This window comes from Theobroma cacao, chromosome 5 (genome assembly GCF_053813885.1).
Source record: "Theobroma cacao isolate CCN51 chromosome 5, ASM5381388v1, whole genome shotgun sequence".
In the NCBI taxonomy this organism is placed as follows: domain Eukaryota; kingdom Viridiplantae; phylum Streptophyta; class Magnoliopsida; order Malvales; family Malvaceae; genus Theobroma; species Theobroma cacao.
This window is the reverse complement of record NC_142643.1, coordinates 42,016,794-42,036,587: the sequence shown is the minus strand read 5'-3', so window position 1 is coordinate 42,036,587 and position 19,794 is coordinate 42,016,794. Positions and strand designations below refer to the sequence as shown.

At 29.8% G+C, this 19,794-nt stretch overlaps 1 protein-coding gene across 1 annotated transcript; it reads left to right on the top strand.

The window, feature by feature from the left end:
* The first annotated feature begins 6,279 nt into the window (after positions 1–6,279).
* Positions 6,280–7,590, top strand: LOC18599758 (F-box protein At5g07610-like). The gene is made up of 2 exons (XM_088806666.1): positions 6,280–6,765; positions 6,868–7,590. The coding sequence occupies exons 1-2, from the start codon at positions 6,280–6,282 to the stop codon at positions 7,588–7,590; spliced, it is 1,209 nt and encodes a 402-aa protein (XP_088662792.1).
* The last annotated feature ends 12,204 nt before the right edge of the window (positions 7,591–19,794 follow it).

The window sequence follows — 19,794 nt, the reverse complement described above, 5'->3', positions numbered from 1 at the left end:
ACATCATCATCAGGATCATTGGATGAGATCAAGGAAACAGTTTCAATAATTGTGTTTCCCACTAGGCAATGAAAGTCACTAGATAACTTGCCCTTCACGATAGTCAAGACTCCTTTAGACATATTCAAGGCACCATTTTAGCCACTATATTTGAATACCAAGTATGAGAGTTTAGAGTTCTAGAGAATTATGATGCTTCTCCCACTTGGGAAGTTGTCACTGAAAGGAAAGAGAGATATCCTTCCCAAAGCTATAGAAGTGACATCAAAAATGCCCAAATGAGGATTTTCCATTATTTTATTGCTTCCACGCTTCGCAGGAAGAGTAACAGCTATAGTTATGTAAGTTCCCAAGATCTTTGGTTGATAGAGTATGCATTTAATGAGATTCCATTGATTGTTGCAAGATTCATAATGAAAAGAATAAAGGGAACATGTTTGGGAGATAAGACAAATCTGCCATATGGAAATATCATCTCATTTTTTTATAAAAAAGGACATTTGGAGCATTAAATTCCAAGCTGATTGGGTGAAAAGCAAGGATCAAGGGATATTTTTGGGAAACTTATTGAAAATGGGGTATAAGCTTAAGTGCAAAGAGTGCATCAAAATCCTCAAAAGCACCCCAACTCCTCTAAGTACTGAGACTGCCTCTAGTCCACACTCTAGAGTTAGTCAGTCTCCTATCCAAAATGAGATGATCTTTAATTTACTATTGAGGATTCATGGGAAACTTACTAAACAAGCAGAAAGAATTATGAAAATTGAAGAAAGGCTTCAGAATCTTCATAACTCACTTCTTAAAGAAAAAGTGGCTAAAATCCTTACTCTTAAAGAAAAGGTTGATGAAGTTAGATCTAAGTGTATTGATGTGTTTATGTAAAGCATGGATTTCAAAACTTTTCTTTTATAAAGGAAACAAGCAATCCAAATACACAAGCAGAAACGCACATCATTTATATTGCAAGTAATATAATCATATCCAAAAAAACAAGAATATATTAAAGTAAGATAAACATACCTTTTATTTCTAGATACTTACTTCGAACACCTAATGAATTCCAGTAAATTCACCACCACACTAACAATTGATTTCTCAATCAAACAAATTTACAACTTATTCTTCAAGAATGTTTTTCAACTTGAACCTTAAGTGGACAAGGTGTGGAATGTTAGACTACAAAATGACAACTGATTTTTTTCTCTTTTTTTTTTCATAGAGATTAATGGCTATTTTTGTTTCTTGGAGAATACTCAAGAAAACGGTCAAGAATGGGACAAAGGAAAAAAAGTGTGGCCAAGATTGAAGGAGAAGAGAAGGGGTGACAGAAGGTTTCTCAAGAGAAATACCTATTCAATGTTTTTCCAATATCTTCTCTTTTCAATAAAACTTTTGCCACAAAGGTTTAATCAAAATCCAATACCTTGAATCAATCTTGACCATTCATTTAAAGTTATGGATACACCATACATGCTTCATAATTATCAAAATTAAATTAAAGAATAAAGAATTTAATTCTTTAATTATCATTTAGAATTCTTGATAAAACAAAACTCCTTGTTGAATAATATCCCTTATTTTAGTATTATTCATCCTTATTTAAAAAGAATTAATAATAAAAAAAAGAGTTCTAGTCAAACATGGAATCTCTTTTTGTCAACATGGATGTCTAGAATCATTTTACAAGAATCCTCCTAGCGTTATCTTAATTTAAAACAACTCTTGTCTTTACTTAAAACAAAATATGTTTTCTTGTCTAAATCGAGACAAACATGTTTTCTTGTCTAAATTAAGACAAAACATGTTTTCTTGTCTAAATTAAGACAAACATGTTTTCTTGTTTAAATTGAGACAAAACATGTTTTCTTGTCTAAATTAAGACTACACATGTTTTCTTGTCTAAATAAATTCAAACATGTAAAAGCTGCCATTTTTGTACACAAATTTAGTTAATTAAATAAAATATGTATTCCAACTTAAACAAGTTGAATTCTAAAAAGCTAAGTGTAGAATCTATTTAGACCTAGATATTCCAAGCTCCAATAAACTTAGAATTACTCTTAATCTCGTTAAGATAATTCAAGTTTATTAACCATGAAATCACTCCACTATAGATTCATGGTTGCACTCTTGAATTAACTATAATGATAAGAAACGATTCAATACTTAATATTCAATATTGGTTGTCAATTGCAAAAATTATATTATGAACCCTCATAACCATCCAATGATAAAAAGTGAAATTATCATTTTGTCTTTTATGTCAATTTTGTCCCCTAGTCTCAAATTTCATCCAATTAGTGATCCAATACTTTAGATCTAATCTTTTAAGTATCAAGATGTGATGAGTAGCTAATTCATCAATCCACTAGGCTCAAATTAATCACCAATATTCTTGAAATCACTAGAGGTGATGGTAATACTATGAACTCTACTATTTGGATATATGTTCTGGGATGTTCACCTCAATTATAATCTCAACATACGGAATCTAGATCAATACTTTATGATGATCATGCCCATGGTATATTAAAGATTATAAGGAGATAAAACTCGAGTCCACTATCCATCAGGATTTTTGTTCTATCATAAGCAAATGTATAAGTGTGAGATCAAGATTTAAGTAACGATTACACTTAAATTTGATTTTCACGTCATTCCAGTTCATGTTATAGTGTCATTACTTGAAGTCAACCATTTTGATGATTCGAGACTCATCATTCCCCTTGAAGTGAATCATATTCATTTCGTTAGAAGTAATCTAAACACTACAACCTTAACACAATGAAGTGACCAGTTTTATTGTATAACTTTGAACAATTTCTAGATTCAATTAATATACATTTCTCTTATGTATGACTCTTCATACAAATGTATTTTTAATATCTCAATATAGAATCATGGTACCTTTATAACTAGATAATGAATGCTTACTTAAAACAAACTCTTTGTCTTATTATCAAAATGTATTTTCATTACAAATAAAATAAATGGATTAAACATGATAATATACTTGCTTTCCAAGGCATCAATTCTCAAATTCCTAACAAAGGCTACAATTGAGAGTCCAGCCACAGAGGAATTTAAAGTGTATGCCTCAGACCTTTAGGCTGAAGTTGCAAGCAAAAATACTGATATGAATCCTCTTGAGGTTCCAGCACCATCACCTAAGAAAGAAAATCAAATGATGAGATGATAGGTGAAGTTGAAGTAAGTGCAAGAAAGGGTTAAGCAACAAAGAAAGAATACAAAAATGAAGTTGAAAAGGAAAAGGACACTACAATTGAACAAGAGAAGGAAAATAAAACAGAAATAAAAACTAAAAAAGAAACAAAACAAAATGGAAAAAATAAGGAAGGACGGGAAAACAAAAATGAAGTAGGAGTAGAGGATCAAGATAAGTCTCCTGAAGCTACAAAAATAACATTAGCAGCAACATTGAGCACCTTTGAAGAATATACTCATGGAAACCTTCATCTTTCAACTTAGGAATGAAAAAGCAGAAAGGGCAATAAGCTATGTTAAAGCAACAATAGCTGCACAACAAGAAATTGAGTCATAAAAGATAGATGAAGAAGGCAATGAAACAAAAATGGATCAAGAAAAAGAAAAGTAATGGTAATAAAATTAGCCCCTATAAAGCCCTTCGGTAGAGGTAGAAAGACAATGGCCACCGAGACCAAAGTCTTTTGAAGAAGAAAATCTACTAGATTGACTACATCCCTTCTTAAGCTAACTCCTAAACTTGCACCTTATTCCCCAAAACCCATATCCTCATCCTTGTTTGAACATAAGGCTCTTGAACCTCTCACTATTCAACCCTTAGTCACTAACTTAGGAATAGATGAATCCTCCACTAACTCAGAATAAAGAGAAAATTGTAGGTTGACCCTTCTTTTGATTAATGACAAAAAAGGAGAGAAAAAAGAAGATAGGGTTACTTAGGATTGCTAGTTTATTTTGATTGTTGGTTTATTGGAACAATTACTACTTTATGGCTTGTTTGTGAACACTTGCTAGGTTTCTCTTATTTAATTGCAGTTTTATGGGTTGTTTATGTCTATGTTTATATATGACTAAATGTTGTTCTTGAAAATCTGTGGTTATCATCTATTTGAACAATATCTGTACATAGATATATATTAAACTTGCAAGCAAAAGAATTAAATTTCTTATCATTTTTATGCACATTTTAAGGGGGAGCATAGATTAAAGGGGAGCAATCCCTTATCTGCACATTAATACATAATACACATAGATGTTGCACTCTTAATCCAAGTGTATTTTGTCATCATCAAAAAGGGAAAGAGAATATTGACTCCATGTGTTTTTAAGGATAACAAAACATTTCTTATTCATTGATTTCTAACTACATTACTTATTTTTTTAAATTGGGGGAAGAGGGATTCGAATCTTATTATTTAGACAGGGAGACTATGCACCAATCAATGAACCAAATGCTCAGGTGTAACTACATTACTTAAGTGTGCAGGATAAAGTTTAATTCTCATAATAAATTTGATGATTAAAAGTAAGTCAAGAAGCTTGCTCATTTAAAGGATGAGTTAATCAGTTAAAAAAGTAAAGAAGAAAAGACTTAGTGAAAATAGAAAAGATTTGATCAGTTAGCATAAGGCTTAACTAATTAAAGAGGTACTGAACAACAAAACAAAAAACTCTTAACCGGTTAACTGAAGGAACTAATCGATTAAAGGTCAAAACTTGGAGTATGAAGAAATGCCAAAAACTAAATTCAAAGTGACATTGATCGTTAAAGGGTGCCAAATGAGGAAATTCAAATTTAAAGATATCTTAATCGGTTAAAGGTCATCTCAACTAGTTAGAGTTGAAGAAAGAGAAGGCTTAATTAGTTAAAGGGATAACTAACCAATTAAAGGAAGGTAGTTGGTTAAAGAAGTCTGAAAATATAAAATTTTTAATTGATTAAAACCCCTTTTAACTTGTTAAAACAGTGAAGCAGACCCTCAGACAAAAAAACCTTAATTGGTTAAAGCCTATTCTTAACCGATTAACCGAACACTACCAACAAATTTGAATTTAAGCACTAAAAGACAAAACAACTGCCAAAAACTTTTTGTAATGACTCGTCTCTATCTTCAATAGCCAGAAATGATTTTTCAAGTTTTTAAAGCCTCTCCAATGGTCACAAAGAGCTTAGAGATGTTCCAAAAAGTTTGAAAGAGCTAAAAAGAGCAAAAATTTTCTCTTGTATACTGGTATTCCACTCTTATCCTTTTTAAAGTGTTTAAGCTTGAATTTGTACATCTTAGATCAACTAGGTGATCAATTGTACTCCACCTTTTCTCCAAATCTTGATTGATTAGAATGTGCAAGGCACTTTAAAGGTTATTGTAAGGGTTTAAAGCTTGGGTTAAAAATTTACTTTATAAAAGCTTGATGGAAGCTGTTAATTTCACTGGTTATAGTAAAATTGGGTTGAAAATCTTTGATTGAGAAAATCAAGGTAATGGATATAGGCCAGGTAAACTTAACCACTATAAGTGTTGTGTTTTGTCCACTTCATTGAACCTCTCCTTACTTGATGCTTAATAACCTCAACAAGCTTTAAGCTATCAATCTGAAATCTTCCAAGCAATTTTCATCTTCCAAGGAATTACTTTCCAAAATATTTTAAATACTATTCACCCCAACTCTAGCACTCCTTTTGGGACCAACAATGTTGGCTAGAATTTAAATGACAATAAAATATGAGTCAAAATAGTTTATGATATATGGAAAAATGAAATTGTTTATAATTTTTTTCCATTAACTTTTTGCATAAAATTTGCCTTCCAAAATAAAAATGTTGAAATAGAGGATAAACATCCATTAATTAAATGTACTGTCAAGATTCATGCATGTTACAATTTACAGTCGAGATTTATGAATATCCTAACGTTTCTTCCTCAATTCACATACATACCAAAAAAATCATATCCATTTCCTTAAATGCAAAAAATATATATGGAATGTGTCATATTAAGTAATGACACGTGATATATCCAATTTAGATTAACCACTTACGTGTGTATGAGTGTATATGTCCAAAAAACTAAACTTTACATGGTATCGGTTTTTTCTATTCAAAATTTTTTTAATTTTAATAAATTTCGAGTATGTCTCTTTCTCATTTAAAATTTCAACTTTCCATAAATTGCATAAAATAAGATTAATCGGTTTCTTCAATAGTCAATATAAATAGGATGTCATAAGATTTGAGTTCACTAAGTGTAAACGAAGAGTAAACCATTGTTAGCTATGGTGACTACTAGATCCGCTACCCGACTAAGGGCAAAGATCACATCAGTAGAAAAGGTTGTCAATAGTGAAGACCTTTTACAAGAAATCCTCCTAAGGCTACCCACCAAAACTCTCCTAAGATTCAAACTCGTATCAAAACCATGGCTTTCTCTTATTTCTAGCACCCAGTTTAGCCTCGCCCACACTCGTTTCCTCCAAAACAATCGCTCTCTCAAACCTCATGCTTTCTTCCTTGATGTCCTTTATAAAAAACTACCTTCAAAGTTCAAGTTCCTTCGTCTAAACCCTAACATCAAAAGGCTTCCCCCTTTTGATTTTATTGATGCCCCACGCATAAGAATAATTCAATCTTGCGTTGGCTTGCTTCTTTGCGTTTCTGAAAGTGATTATGGCTTGAGGTATTTCATATGTAACCCCGCCACCAAAAAGTTCAAGGTGATCTCTCTTTATGAACATGAAGTTATTTATAATAGTTACAAGTATGTTGCCAACAATCTAGGTCTTGATCCTTCCAAATCAGCTAAATTATTTATGGATTATGATCAACGTGCTAGTGTTAGTTTGGCTTTTGATCCTACAATTGAGGTTCGTCGGCATGCTGGTGTCAATTTGGCCTTTGATCCACTCATATCACCTCATTATAAGATTTTTTCTATATGGCAGCAACTATTTTTTGGTAAAGATCCTGAAAGTACTACATGTTACATATTTCCTACATACTTCATCGACATATATTCTTCAGAGACCAAATCTTGGAGTGCTTCGAAAATCAATTTCAATTCAAAGCACAATATAAATATTGATCGTGCTGTTTTTTTTAATGGCGCGATTCATTGGGATTGTGCTGATACTCAATCATGGTACATTGATGTAAATAATGAATGCTTGAAGACAATGCCAATGCCTGGAGTACATAGTGGGTTTCGCTATTTCGGAGAATCTGGAGGACATTTACACCTTGTTGTTGCAACAGGGTTTTCTCAATTAAAATTTAAAATTTTCGAGATGGAGGCAGATTATTCAAATTGGTACTTGAAGTATAATGTACATCTTGAAGCTGAAACGTTTACTGTAGTCCCAAGGCGCCAACAAAATCGAATGCGTAGTTATCTTCTATCTTGTGTTGTTCAATCTGATGAGGATGAAGGGGATTCACTTCTAGTAGTACTTCCAAATGGTTTTGCAATTTCCTATAATTTGGAAGATGGGATAGTGAAGAGGCTACGTTGTTCCAACATAGACAAAGATGGACATGATGGTGGCAGATTTCATGCCTTCCCATACTTTGAGACCCTCTCTTGCCTTTGAGACTTGAGAGTGTTGCTTCTCCTCAAGTCTTATCTTGGTAATTAAGTTATCCATACTCTTTAACTTTAGTTAATGGAAATCCCTATAAATTAGAGCTATAATTTGTTCTGTTAATGATTCCCAATGCAAACTACTTGCAGTAAAAAGAACGGATTGCTTTATCATAGGAATTTATAACTAAAGGGTTAGATTAACTATTATATTTTAATTTCAAACAAATAAAGTATTTGTTATTAGGTTTAGGATTTAGGCCAAAATATAGTCTTAGCTACTCATTTACTAAATGGATTCTGTTTAAACCATTGTGTGTGTGAATATGTGAGATTATACTATTTAAAATTAAAAAAATCTCAATATCTTTAATTGTTGAAAGTATATTTTATAGTTGTTAGATTTATAATACCTTTTTTTTAATTTTAACAGAGTATAGCCTGGTTTTGATTTAACAGGTATTTATTGAAGACATTCATGCATGTTGCTGGGTATGCATTTCTTTGGTGTTTGAGGAAGCATTGGAATGAGTCAGATTTAGTTTGTGTCCAAATAAACAATTATTATTCAAATGTTACATCACCTTGTTGCTTTAGATTTCTTAATTCCTATTTTCTTTTTACTTTTCTAAAACTATGCTTTTGTAGCTTTCTTCACCCATCAAATTTATGAATTTTCTAGACATTCAAATCTCGTGTGTGTGTGTGTGTCTGTCCCCTCTTTCCCTTTGGATATATACATATGCAGATCTTTATGAGCTATTACAGTTTTTTTATTATATGTAGTTTCTGAAGTTAGTTTTTTCTACATAGCTTTTTAGAACTATGTTTTGATCTAGTTATTGCTTGACAAGATGATCTTCCCAACGTGCTTGTCTTAATTTTTTTCTTTCATTGATGGATTCAGGATCAATGTTTCTTATTTTTCTTTTAGGTTCTAATCAGCATCAGGAAATTCTGATCATTGATGTTTGAAAGCAAATGTTTCTTAGTTTGAGTTGTTGCAGTTAATTTCTTCTGATGTCACACTCATTTTGAATGTAGTTTCTGTATTGCAAATATTTGTTAAACAAAAAAAATTATAATGTGTGGTGAAGTTTTATGTACCCTGAGTCAAACGTTGTTAGAGGTTTATAGCATTTCTCTTTAAATGCGGTCTTATCTTGGATTTAAAGCTTTGAACCATTCCCCTTTTAACCTTGTTGGAAAGACATTAATGGCTAACACTCTAGAAAAAAGAGCTAGCTAGCAAGGCAAACCTTGCTCAAATAACTGAAATTTAGTCATTCTTTTCCCATTAATGTAGATTATTTGTTCTATTCCATTCGTAGCACTTTAGAGGGTCCCTTGGTTGCATTTGGATGTTCTTGAGGATATGGACCGTGTGCTTTTATTCATTTTCCATCAAGTCAAGTTAGTAATAATATATGCTTATGAAAGTTTAAGTTTTTTTCTTTCTTGACTTTTCTAACCTATCCTAGTCAATGTTGCTTGTTGCATCTCATAGCATTACCGTTAATGTCTAGGTGTGCAACGCACTTTTATTAATGTGAAAATACTCTAGTTTTCCGAAAGTTAAGCTCCTCCTCTACATTCCCTTGCTACTTATCAGTCACACTTCAAAAAGTAATTACTATGTAACCCAAGTATGTGCACCCCAATCCAAGAAAGCATGCAGACTGCAAAGAGGAAATTGAGACGTGAGAAGTTTTATATGGGAGGGATCCACCCATCATTTTGACATACATATGCTGTTTGTCAAAATTCACGCATATCTGCCATTAGCTTATGAGATACGACCTTGCAAATAGAATAAGGATTAGAGACACAGATATGTTTTGTCATACTTAAAGTTCTTTCAAATCTAAAACTCTATATTAAAACTCTCTCTTAAGGTCTCAATTGGGTGCCATCTAAGTTTGCCAATTGCATGACACATGACAAGCAAACGGGGTGGTTGTATTATTTTCATTTCACGCGGGTCTTCATCAGGTCAGTCTTGGCCCGCCCAAGTAGTTGGGCCACGTCAGTGGCTGCTTTCAAGTAGTATTTGTTGTAAATGTGATTAGTTCTATTTGTTGGCCCATGTTAGTATTTTTTTCATTTTCAGAGCCTACATTGTCTTTTGATTGTAAATGTGATTAGTTTCATAGTCTTTTCAACTCAACTTATATTCTAGAGAGTTCTATGTCATTTTTATGTTTTTTTTTTTTTTTTGCTTATGTTTTCCATTTGGATTTTTCCTCTCTTTACCTATGCTTTCTTTCAACTCTGCTTTGCTTGTTTGAGTTGGTTGCTGCTTTTTTCTAAGTTCTTTTTCTTTTTCTCTTTCCCTTTTTCCAATTTTTTCCCTCATCTTTTTATGCTAAGTTTGTATCATTTGTTTGTATTTTTGTCATTTGTTTTTGGCTAATTTTCTATTATAAATTCGTATATAATTTTTACAATTAATGCTTCTCCATTTTTTACTTCTTTTTTCTTCTTTATTTGTCATTTTATTTTTGCCATTTTGGACCTCTACTATTTGCTCATCTATTGTTCTCCATTTTCAATTTTTTTGTTTTGTTCTATAATTTTCAACTTAGCTTTCATTTTGAAATGGGTCTTTCTCTTTTTTAAAAAAGAAAAAACGTTTTCTTATCATTTAGTGAATGGTGTTGTTTGTTGGTATTTAATATTTGGGATGGTTATGTTTAATTAAGAATTATGGATTCTAAGTTTATGCAACTTACCTTTAAGTGTGGAAATGATATTATTTTCTCTTAAAATTTGACATAGTTGCCGAGGTCTTATCTTAATTCTGATATTGGAATTACATAGTATGTGGATTTATGAGTTATGGCTAATGGATGATAAAATCTTTTCTAATTATGTGTGTTTATATTATCCTCTTTGTTTTGGAATTAGTTGATAATTATGATGCTTGTGGCTCTATGGGCTTAAGTTTTTTATGTTTTATTATGATTCTTGATTCTTCATCATAGTATTAAGCATGTTTTGAAGGAAGAGCTTCCATGAATTCCAGGTTTAGGTGTTCCACTTGATCCTCCAAGCTTTCACCAAAGTTTGCTTTCTTTTTGAACATACATTTTGTGAGGTATTGGAAGGTCTAAACACCATACTTAGTTTTAACGACCCAGCCATTCTTATGTTTTACTGACACAATCTTATCCCATTGCCTTTTCCAAGAAAAAAAAGGCTATCTTCGACCTTTTCAGTGTGCAAAATTTTTAGAATTGTTACAATGCTATCTAGGTTCACCATAACCAAATTGACGGCTCATTTTCATGTGTTGCAGTATCTAGTATGAATTTACATCTTGAATCTAGTGGCAATTGGTTAGCTTTAATTAACTATGAATGTTATTATTCAGAAAGTAAAGGAATGAACTTCTCCAACTGACTATTTAATGAATGAATTAGCTTATCCCTTTCTTAAAAGTTCAAGAAAAATATTTATTTATTTATTACTGATATCTTTGTCTTAGTTTAATTTATACCAAAAAGAAAAATCAACTTCGTTTCATGAATGATTACGGATTAATGTAGCAATTTTTCAAAAATATTAGTCATGGATGATTTTTTTCAAAATGTATCATAATAGACTAAATGTTCAATTGGGGACCAAAATCTTTAGGTTTTTGTCAATTTAGACCAAACATTTCAGTTGTAATAATTAAAGGTCAAACGTTTTTTGTTCTTTACAATTAAGAGCTAAGGTGAGAGGTGTCTGACGTATGTAGGACACATGCGTGATATGGATGTTGACTTGAAAGGGTAATATACGAAAGGGTAGTTTTGTCATAAAGTCTTTTTTGTCAAATTAAAACATGGCATGTAACAACTTAATAACTAAATTTTTCAACAAAACGTGTAACAACAAAATCTTCAACATGACGAATAACAATTACATTTTTCAACATTTAACAATTAAATTTTCAACATGGCATATAACAACTAAATCCACAACATGGGGTGTAACAACTATATTTGTCAACATGACATGTAATAACTAAATTTTCAACATGACGTGTAACAATTACATTTTCAACATGGCATGTAACAACTAAATTTTTAACATACTATGCAACAACTGCATTTTCAACACAATTTTTTATCTCATGTGATGTATGCTCCATCTACCTGTCAACTTAGCCTTTAATTGTAAGGAATCAAAAACGTTTGACCCTTAATTATTACAATTGAAACGTTTAACCCTTAATTAAAAAAGTGCCCAAACATTTAGCATTTAGCCATATAATATCTATAACTATATATTAAAACTCTCCTGTAATGGCCTTAATTGGGTGCCATTTGGGTTTTCCAATTGTGTGTTGTTAAATTTTGGTCTCAATAATGATGGTTACAATTTTTTTTTTTTTGTCAATTGGTTTACTGTAGGTAGAAAATTATAGTAAATTAAACTTATTTAGATGAAGTTAATACACTACTATTTATTTTTTTACATTCTCTTTTTGTCACTCATGTTTTATAAGCTAACAGTTTTGCATTTGACTCAATAAGTCTTTGCCTTATTTGCAGTGAATATTACAATAATAGACTATAACTGACTCAATAAGTGTATCATACCTCAGACTAGTTCGTTTTGCACTGAGTTTCATACTTCATGTATCATGCCTCAAACTAATTCAAGTTGTCACACTAAGTTTCATTCTTCATGTATCACACCTCAGACTAGTTCATTTTGCATTGAGTTTCATACTTCGTGTATCACGCCTCAAACTAGTTCGAGTTGTCATTTGCTTCGATTTTTAGCCAACAATCTTAAGGATAATTTGGAATCAGTTTTATTTTATTATTACTTCTTTTCAATGTTATCAATTTAATTTTTCCAATGATTTTTATGTCAATTCCCAAGTGCAATTATTTCATAAGTCCCTTTTTTATAATCTTTATAAGTTGATTTTTAGTGAGCAGGTTTCTTTGTAGAAAGATTATTGCTGCTGAAACATGATCATCTTCGGGGATCATATTCTTGATGTTTTAGAAAAGCAAATGCGAATCTCTGTCAATTCTGAAAAAATCTATTTTGAAAGTTTGTTCCTGTCATTTATGATGTCCATTTTTTTGCATATTTTGTTTAGTAAGTAGTGCTTTAATCTTTTTGCACTGAGTTTCATACTTCGTGTATCACGCCTCAAACTAATTCGAGTTGTCATCTGCTTCAATTTTTAACCAACAATCTTAAGGATAATTTGGGGTTATTTTATTTTATTATTACTTTTTTTCGATGTTGTCAATTTAATTTTTCCAATGATTTTTATGTCAATTCCGAAGTGCAATTATTTCATAAGTCCTCTTTTTGTAATCCTTATAAGTTGATTTTTATTGTGTAAGTTTCTCAGTAGAAAGATTATTGTTGCTCAAACATGATCATCTTTGGGATCATTTTCTTGATCTTTCAAAGAAGCAAATGAGAGTCTCTGTTAATTCTGAAAAAAAATCATTTTGAAAGTTTGTTCCCATCATCTATGATGTCCATTTTTCTACATATTTTGTTTAGTAAGTAGTGCTTTAATCTTTTTGCATCGAGTTTCATACTTTGTGTATCACGCCTCAAACTAGTTTGTTTTGCGTTGAGTTTCATACTTCGTGTATCACGCCTTAGACTAGTTCGAGTTGTCATCTGCTTCGATTTTTAGCCAACAATCTTAAGGATAATTTGAGATCAGTTTTATTTTATTATTACTTCTTTTCGATGTTGTCAATTTTATTTTTCCAATGATTTCTATGTCAATTCCCAAGTGCAATTATTTCATAAGTCCCCTTTTTGTAATTCTTATAAGTTGATTTTTAATGTGTACGTTTCTCAGTAGAAAGATTATTGCTGCTGAAACATGATCATCTTCGAGATCATATTCTTGATCTTTCAAAAAAGCAAATGAGATTCTCCGTTAATTATGAAAAAGTCCATTTTGAAAGTGTGTTCCCGTCATCTATGATGTCCATTTTTCTGCATATTTTGTTTAGTAAGTAGTGCTTTAATCTTTTTGCACTGAGTTTCATACTTCGTGTATCACACCTCACACTAGTTCGAGTTGTCATATGTTTCAATTTTTAACCAACAATCTTAAGGATAATTTGGATCAGTTGTATTTTATTATTCCTTCTTTTCGATGTTGTCAATTTTATTTTTTCAATGATTTTTATGTCAATTCTCAAGTGCAATTATTTCATAAGTCCCTTTTTTGTAATCCTTATAAGTTGATTTTTAGTGTGCATGTTTCTTAGTCGAATGATTATTGCTGCTGAGACATGATCATCTTTGGGATCATATTCTTGATCTTTCAGAAAAACAAATGAGAAACTCCATTAATTCTGAAAAAATCCATTTTGAAAGTTTGTTCCCGTCATCTATGATGTCCATTTTTCAGCATATTTTGTCTAGTAAGTAGTGCTTTATTACAACTTAAATGTAGTTATATTATACATTAATTGAGCATTTATGATGTATGGAAATAGGGCTCTTTGATTTAAGTTCATTGGAGCTGACATTAAAAAATTTTGCAAGCTCTAAATAATCTGTTAGTGAATAGATCAGAATCTTAAATGCATTCCCATTATAGAGACTTACAGATGTGTGATTTGTTGGTTTAGCATGCAAAATTAGTTGTGTTGATATGTAGGCTCAATTATTTTGATTTTACTCTCAAAATAATATATGATGTTAGTGTGCTTAACCTTAACTTTTTTACAATTAAGTTGTACTTAAATTGGATATCAACTTTTGACTTGGCTGAGAAAGTCAATGTTATTTTGGGAGTTAAAAGGGATCAAACCCAAAAGACTAGTCCTTGCCAAACTTGAATCTTTGGAAGGAAGAATCAACCGAGCCATTCAAAATCAACAATGCCCCTATATTTCTACACCATTTCACTATGAGATAAAAGTAATAAAAAACTACAATTTAATCCCAAAAGAGTTTCTACTTTGAGTAAAATAAAGGATCCCTATAAATGGATAAAACCCTAAATCAGAGCAAACCCCTGGATGACAACAGAGCACTGAAACATAGCCACATAAGACGGGAGGGTTCCTATAAAAAGAACAGGATATATGGACAAGACAATTCAAGAAAAAATGTAAATAAATAATAAAATAAGGCTAATTTCTGGGAAATACATGCTAAAAAAAGTAGAATTAAAATAAAATTTGAAGGAAATAGATTGCAATGATTATACCTACTCTAATGATCAGATGAAGAGGAAAATAGAGGATTTCTGGAAGTGAAAAGTATCCGTCATCCACGAATAAGAGTGAGAAAGTGAAAAAAAAGTCATAAAGAAATTCAAAAACGTTTAAATTTTTTTAATTAAACAACCAAAAAACAAAATGATTACAAAAAAATGTTCTTATTGTATTTTTATAAAAAAATTAATTAAAAATTTAACACTTTTAACTCGTATGTAAACAAAAGCAAAACATAAAGATTTATGTGAAAAAAAATAACCTTAGGGTGCTATGTCAAAAAATGTCATAACAAAAAGGATTTATGTGATATTTGCCCTAAAATATCTAGGTTATCTATCAAAATAAATGATGCTATTTTATGAAGAATATAACAAGGAACTCACATCAAAGAAAATTTCACCTAAATCTATATTTCCAAATTTTATATCTTAAACTTTATAATTTGGTATAAATATAGAAGAAATTCTAGGAACAAAATAGAGGAAAGTAGAACAAAAAATAAAGACTTTTTATACTTATTCATTCACCATAATGATTCATCACCATTAAGTTGAACAATTTAAAAAGAAAAAAACGACAAATAAAATGAATTACTTGTCAAAAGTGAATTCCATTAGAAAAAAGAATAACAAATACAAGTAATCAAATTTTAATTACTCATTTTTTTTAATTAAGGGAAGGGGGATTCGAACCCTGCTTTCTAGACAGGAGAACATGTACCAACCAATGAGTCAAATGTTTCGGTGCAAATTTTAATTAATCATTGTTCAAACTTGGAAGGTGAAGTTTAGAGGGAGAAAAAAGTTAGATTGATAAGATAAATGTCTTCGGTTGTTCTCAAATTGGTAAAATCTTATATTTACTGAAACCTTCAACCCATTGTCTAATTAATTTCGATGACATCTTCCAATCCTTAAACTTGACCATGGCAAAACCAAGCTGTGATTCATATTGAACACAAAACAACCAAATTTGTACATCTCTGACTTGAGACTATCAACATTGTTCCTGACAACCTAATTCCTCTAAGTCTTGAAAACATATGCAAAGCTCCCTTTGATGAGCCACTTGCTCAAGTGTACTTTAGATATCTCAAGACATGGCTCTACCAATATAACATTCATTTCTCCATTATTTTTTAATTTTTCCTCTTCAGCATTACTCGGAAACTTACTCCTAACTTGTTTCAATGTGATTGACAATTGATTGTGCTTGCGATTCCAATCAGTAGGCCTCGCACTCGAGCATTTTGCTCATAATTGATGCATGATCTTCCTGTTTAAAAAGTAGGATTCTAATCCCTCTTCTCCTAATTTAAAAAAAAAAAATCAACAGGCCTGTATAACTAGCTTTATGTCAGTTTTAACTAAATTTTCAATGTGATTCTTGAACACTTCTAGCATATCGGGAAGTGGTTCTAAACTTAATGTAGTAAGCTCTATTAGAAGATCGAAACTCCTTTTTTGCCTCTGCTTCTTTTGACTATTTGTCTTCTTCTTTTGCTTCTTCTTAATTCTTGTCTTCTGCTTCTTGCCATTGCCTGTTTTCTGCTTCTTTTCGTGTCTGATCAAGTATTCTTCTTTTTCTTCTTCAACAGAAAAACTATGGCTTCGAGTTTCAATTCCAAAGCAACGTTCGATACATTTTTTCTCAATGATCATCTTCTTCTTTTGGGTAGATTCCTTATCTAAGCAATTTATAAACCCTTGACAAACTATCTCACCTTGTTTGTTTAGCTACTGACTTTCATTATCAATATCTGCTTTAATCTCCTTCTTCAACGTTCGCCATGAATCACTATCATGAACGTTTTCTGAATCGTTTAACGTTATCATTTTAATCTTTCTCAACTTTTTCAAGAACTCGGATTTCTTGAGAAAACAATGAAAGAAATAGTTGCTGTGAATAATTTATCTAGGACCACATGTTAATCAGAATCGTTATGAATTACAGTAAAACTTCTATAAATTAATACTCGATAAATTAATAACATCAATTAAATAATATTTTTGGCTGGTTTTGACTTCGGACCGAAGTAGTAAATTAATAATTTACTAAATTTATAAGATAATAAAATTTTAAAGAAACACATAGGTCTCATTTGATATATAAATTAATAATCTCTTTATGCATCAAAATTTATTGTATATATAGTTCAATTAGAAAGTCTTTGTAAAATATAACTCTGATATTACTTGTTTCTTTTTAAAATTGATATCTCTTTGGACCTCATCTTTAACTTTTCTTAGTGTATTAACTTTTCATTCGTCATTATTAATTTCTTTACACCTTTGAGATGAAAAGCTATTGTATTGAGTTTTATCATTTATAATACTGAATATGTTCTTTTAATAGATGTTTTTACTTGACTTAATATTCATTATATATATTAGTTAAGTATACATCAAATGTAATTTTATTTTGTTGCAAAAATGGATAGATTCATGACTTTTATTTAATAAGATTAATTATAACCATGAACTTGTTTTGGTTAAACAAATACATAGAATAATGATAATTCGTAATTTGATAATTAGGTAATATATCTATAATCACAATAAATAATACATGTATTAAGTTCAATATTTTGAAAAAAAAATAAAAAAATAATTTGATAAATTAATTTTTATTAATTAATATATAAATTAATAAATTATTAATTTATCGATTAAATAATATCTTGATTAACTAACAAATTTTTGTGGTAATTTAAAGAGATTTTACTATATACTCATTAAGGTATTATTTTGACTCAATTTATAAGTAATTAACAATTTACAAAATAATTGATCATCATAATTTGGAGCTCATAAATTGAAAATTATTAGACAAGCATTACATTTATCATGATTTTACCTCGTAAATTTATAGATCAAATCTTACATTCATAAATGACACTTTAAATCAACTATTTAATTAAATATTCACTAAAAGTTTTGATCAAATCAAGTTATTGGATAATCATATAGCACCAGAATCATTCCTAAATAGAAGTAACGTCAATGAAATAAATAATTAAATCATAAATGATATGATGAGTTTTGTGGTTGAAGTCAAGTGCTAATTTAAAAATAAAAACAAAAATTAATTATAACAAATTTAAATGTCATAAACAGTGCTAGATCCACTTATCATCATTTAAAAGAAAACGACAAATTTGGTGAGAAGGAGAATGAAACAAAAGGATTTTCAAAGGTCACATAATATACTCTTAAACCAAAGTGCAAGGGGGGACCAAAGAAATTCCAAAGGGGCCAAAACCGGGCCTCTACAAGGGTAAGGTTATCGGCACTTTTGTGGTGTACTTTACTTAGAGTTATATTTAATAAAAGTTTTTTTTATCTATTGATAGGGAATTAAGGAATTGATATATTATTAATTAATAAATTAATTTTTATAAATATATTTTATTAAGATTATCCCCAACTTTCTATTTCTGTTAATAAAATTTAAAGTCTCTATCATTAATATATTAAGTAATTCAACATAATTTAATTATTTGTTATGGATTTTTATTTTAAAAATAAAAAATAAAAAATATAAATATAATATAATACTTTAAAAATCTCTTGAATCATTTAAGAAAATTCAAATTATTATTTTTACATTCAATCAAACTCTTATATCTTTATTTTGAACGTTTTTATAATTAATAATTTATTAACTATTATTAATCAAAATAATATTTATTATTTTTCATTACGTAATATTAACGTAATATATTAATATGTCATAATGAATTATAACATGCTCATATAACATGATATATCAACTTTTTATCACAAAAATTAATTTGATTTAAAATAAAAATACGAAAATATGATTGATTTTAATAAAAAAATAAAAATTTATTTAAATAATTAAAGTAATGTACCAAAAAATATGAATCAAACTAAATGTTAGAATAATACAACATTTAATACAAGCTTATTAGCAATTACAGTCGTAATATTGGTAGAAAAAGACAAAGAGGGTTTGCAACCAAAAGGGTGTAAAACAAAAACAGAGACAGAAAACCAAAGGTAGGATAAAAGGGAGGGAAGAATCGTAGTGGGTGGAAACTCTTGGTGGATTGGATAGTTTGTAAAATCACAGGCATGTCGGCCAAATGTGCATTAGAAGCCAAAATAGCTTAGGTAAGAAGGAGGCAACCAAACAATGGTGAAACTCCTGCACCCAGAAAGAGGACAAATTTTGGACTTTCATCCCTTTCTTTAACTTAAGATAAGTACATATATTACTTGATAAGTGTGGGCCATATCAAAATCGACTTCTTCTTTTAGTTTCTTTTTTTTTTGCTTTTTCGTTAAAATAAAAATTCCAAATTGATATACATATTGCTTTAAGCCTTACTAAGGTGTGATTCTATATATATATATATATATATATATATTTCTTTTGTTGATTTGCCGACAGGATAAGCACTACTGACACTCTTAAAGAACCGGATGAATTGTTGGAATTTAAATTATTCATTGCTCGAATTAATAGAATCGAAATTAATTTTTGAAATCAATTATTCATTTATTTGGATTTGCCGACATGATAAGTATTTATGCTCCTAATGGCTTTTTAGTGCATTTCTCGAATCTAAAATTATTTATTGTTGGAATGGATGGAACCTATTATGTTTGAATGGATTATTATTTATAAATTTAATTAATTTTTTTTAAAAGAATAAATTATTGTTTAATCAAATCAGGATAAAGATGTCGATTTTGTTTGAATTCGATAAAATCAAAATTAATAGATTATTTTTGATAAAATTTTAAAGAGAAATAAATCTTCATTGAGTTAAAATGGAATAAAAATGTTGGCTTTTGAAATGGACGTTTTACTTTGAAATTAATCAATTCACAAGAATAATAATAATAATAAATCAATTTGAAAATTAAGTTTTGAATTTTTAAAAAAATATATAAAATAAAAAATTTCTTAATCAGGGAATAGAACTTACTAAACAAGAAAATAAAAATAATAGGTAAAATGGGATATTAAAAAAA

What these genes read in the sequence shown, in the direction of transcription:
- LOC18599758 (XM_088806666.1), top strand. Translation starts at nt 6,280, where the DNA reads ATGGTGACTACTAGATCCGCTACCCGACTAAGGGCAAAGATCACATCA. An exon ending in TTTATAATAGTTACAAGTAT is followed by an intron (nt 6,766 to 6,867) that starts GTTGCCAACAAT and finishes CCTACAATTGAG; the next exon opens with GTTCGTCGGCATGCTGGTGT.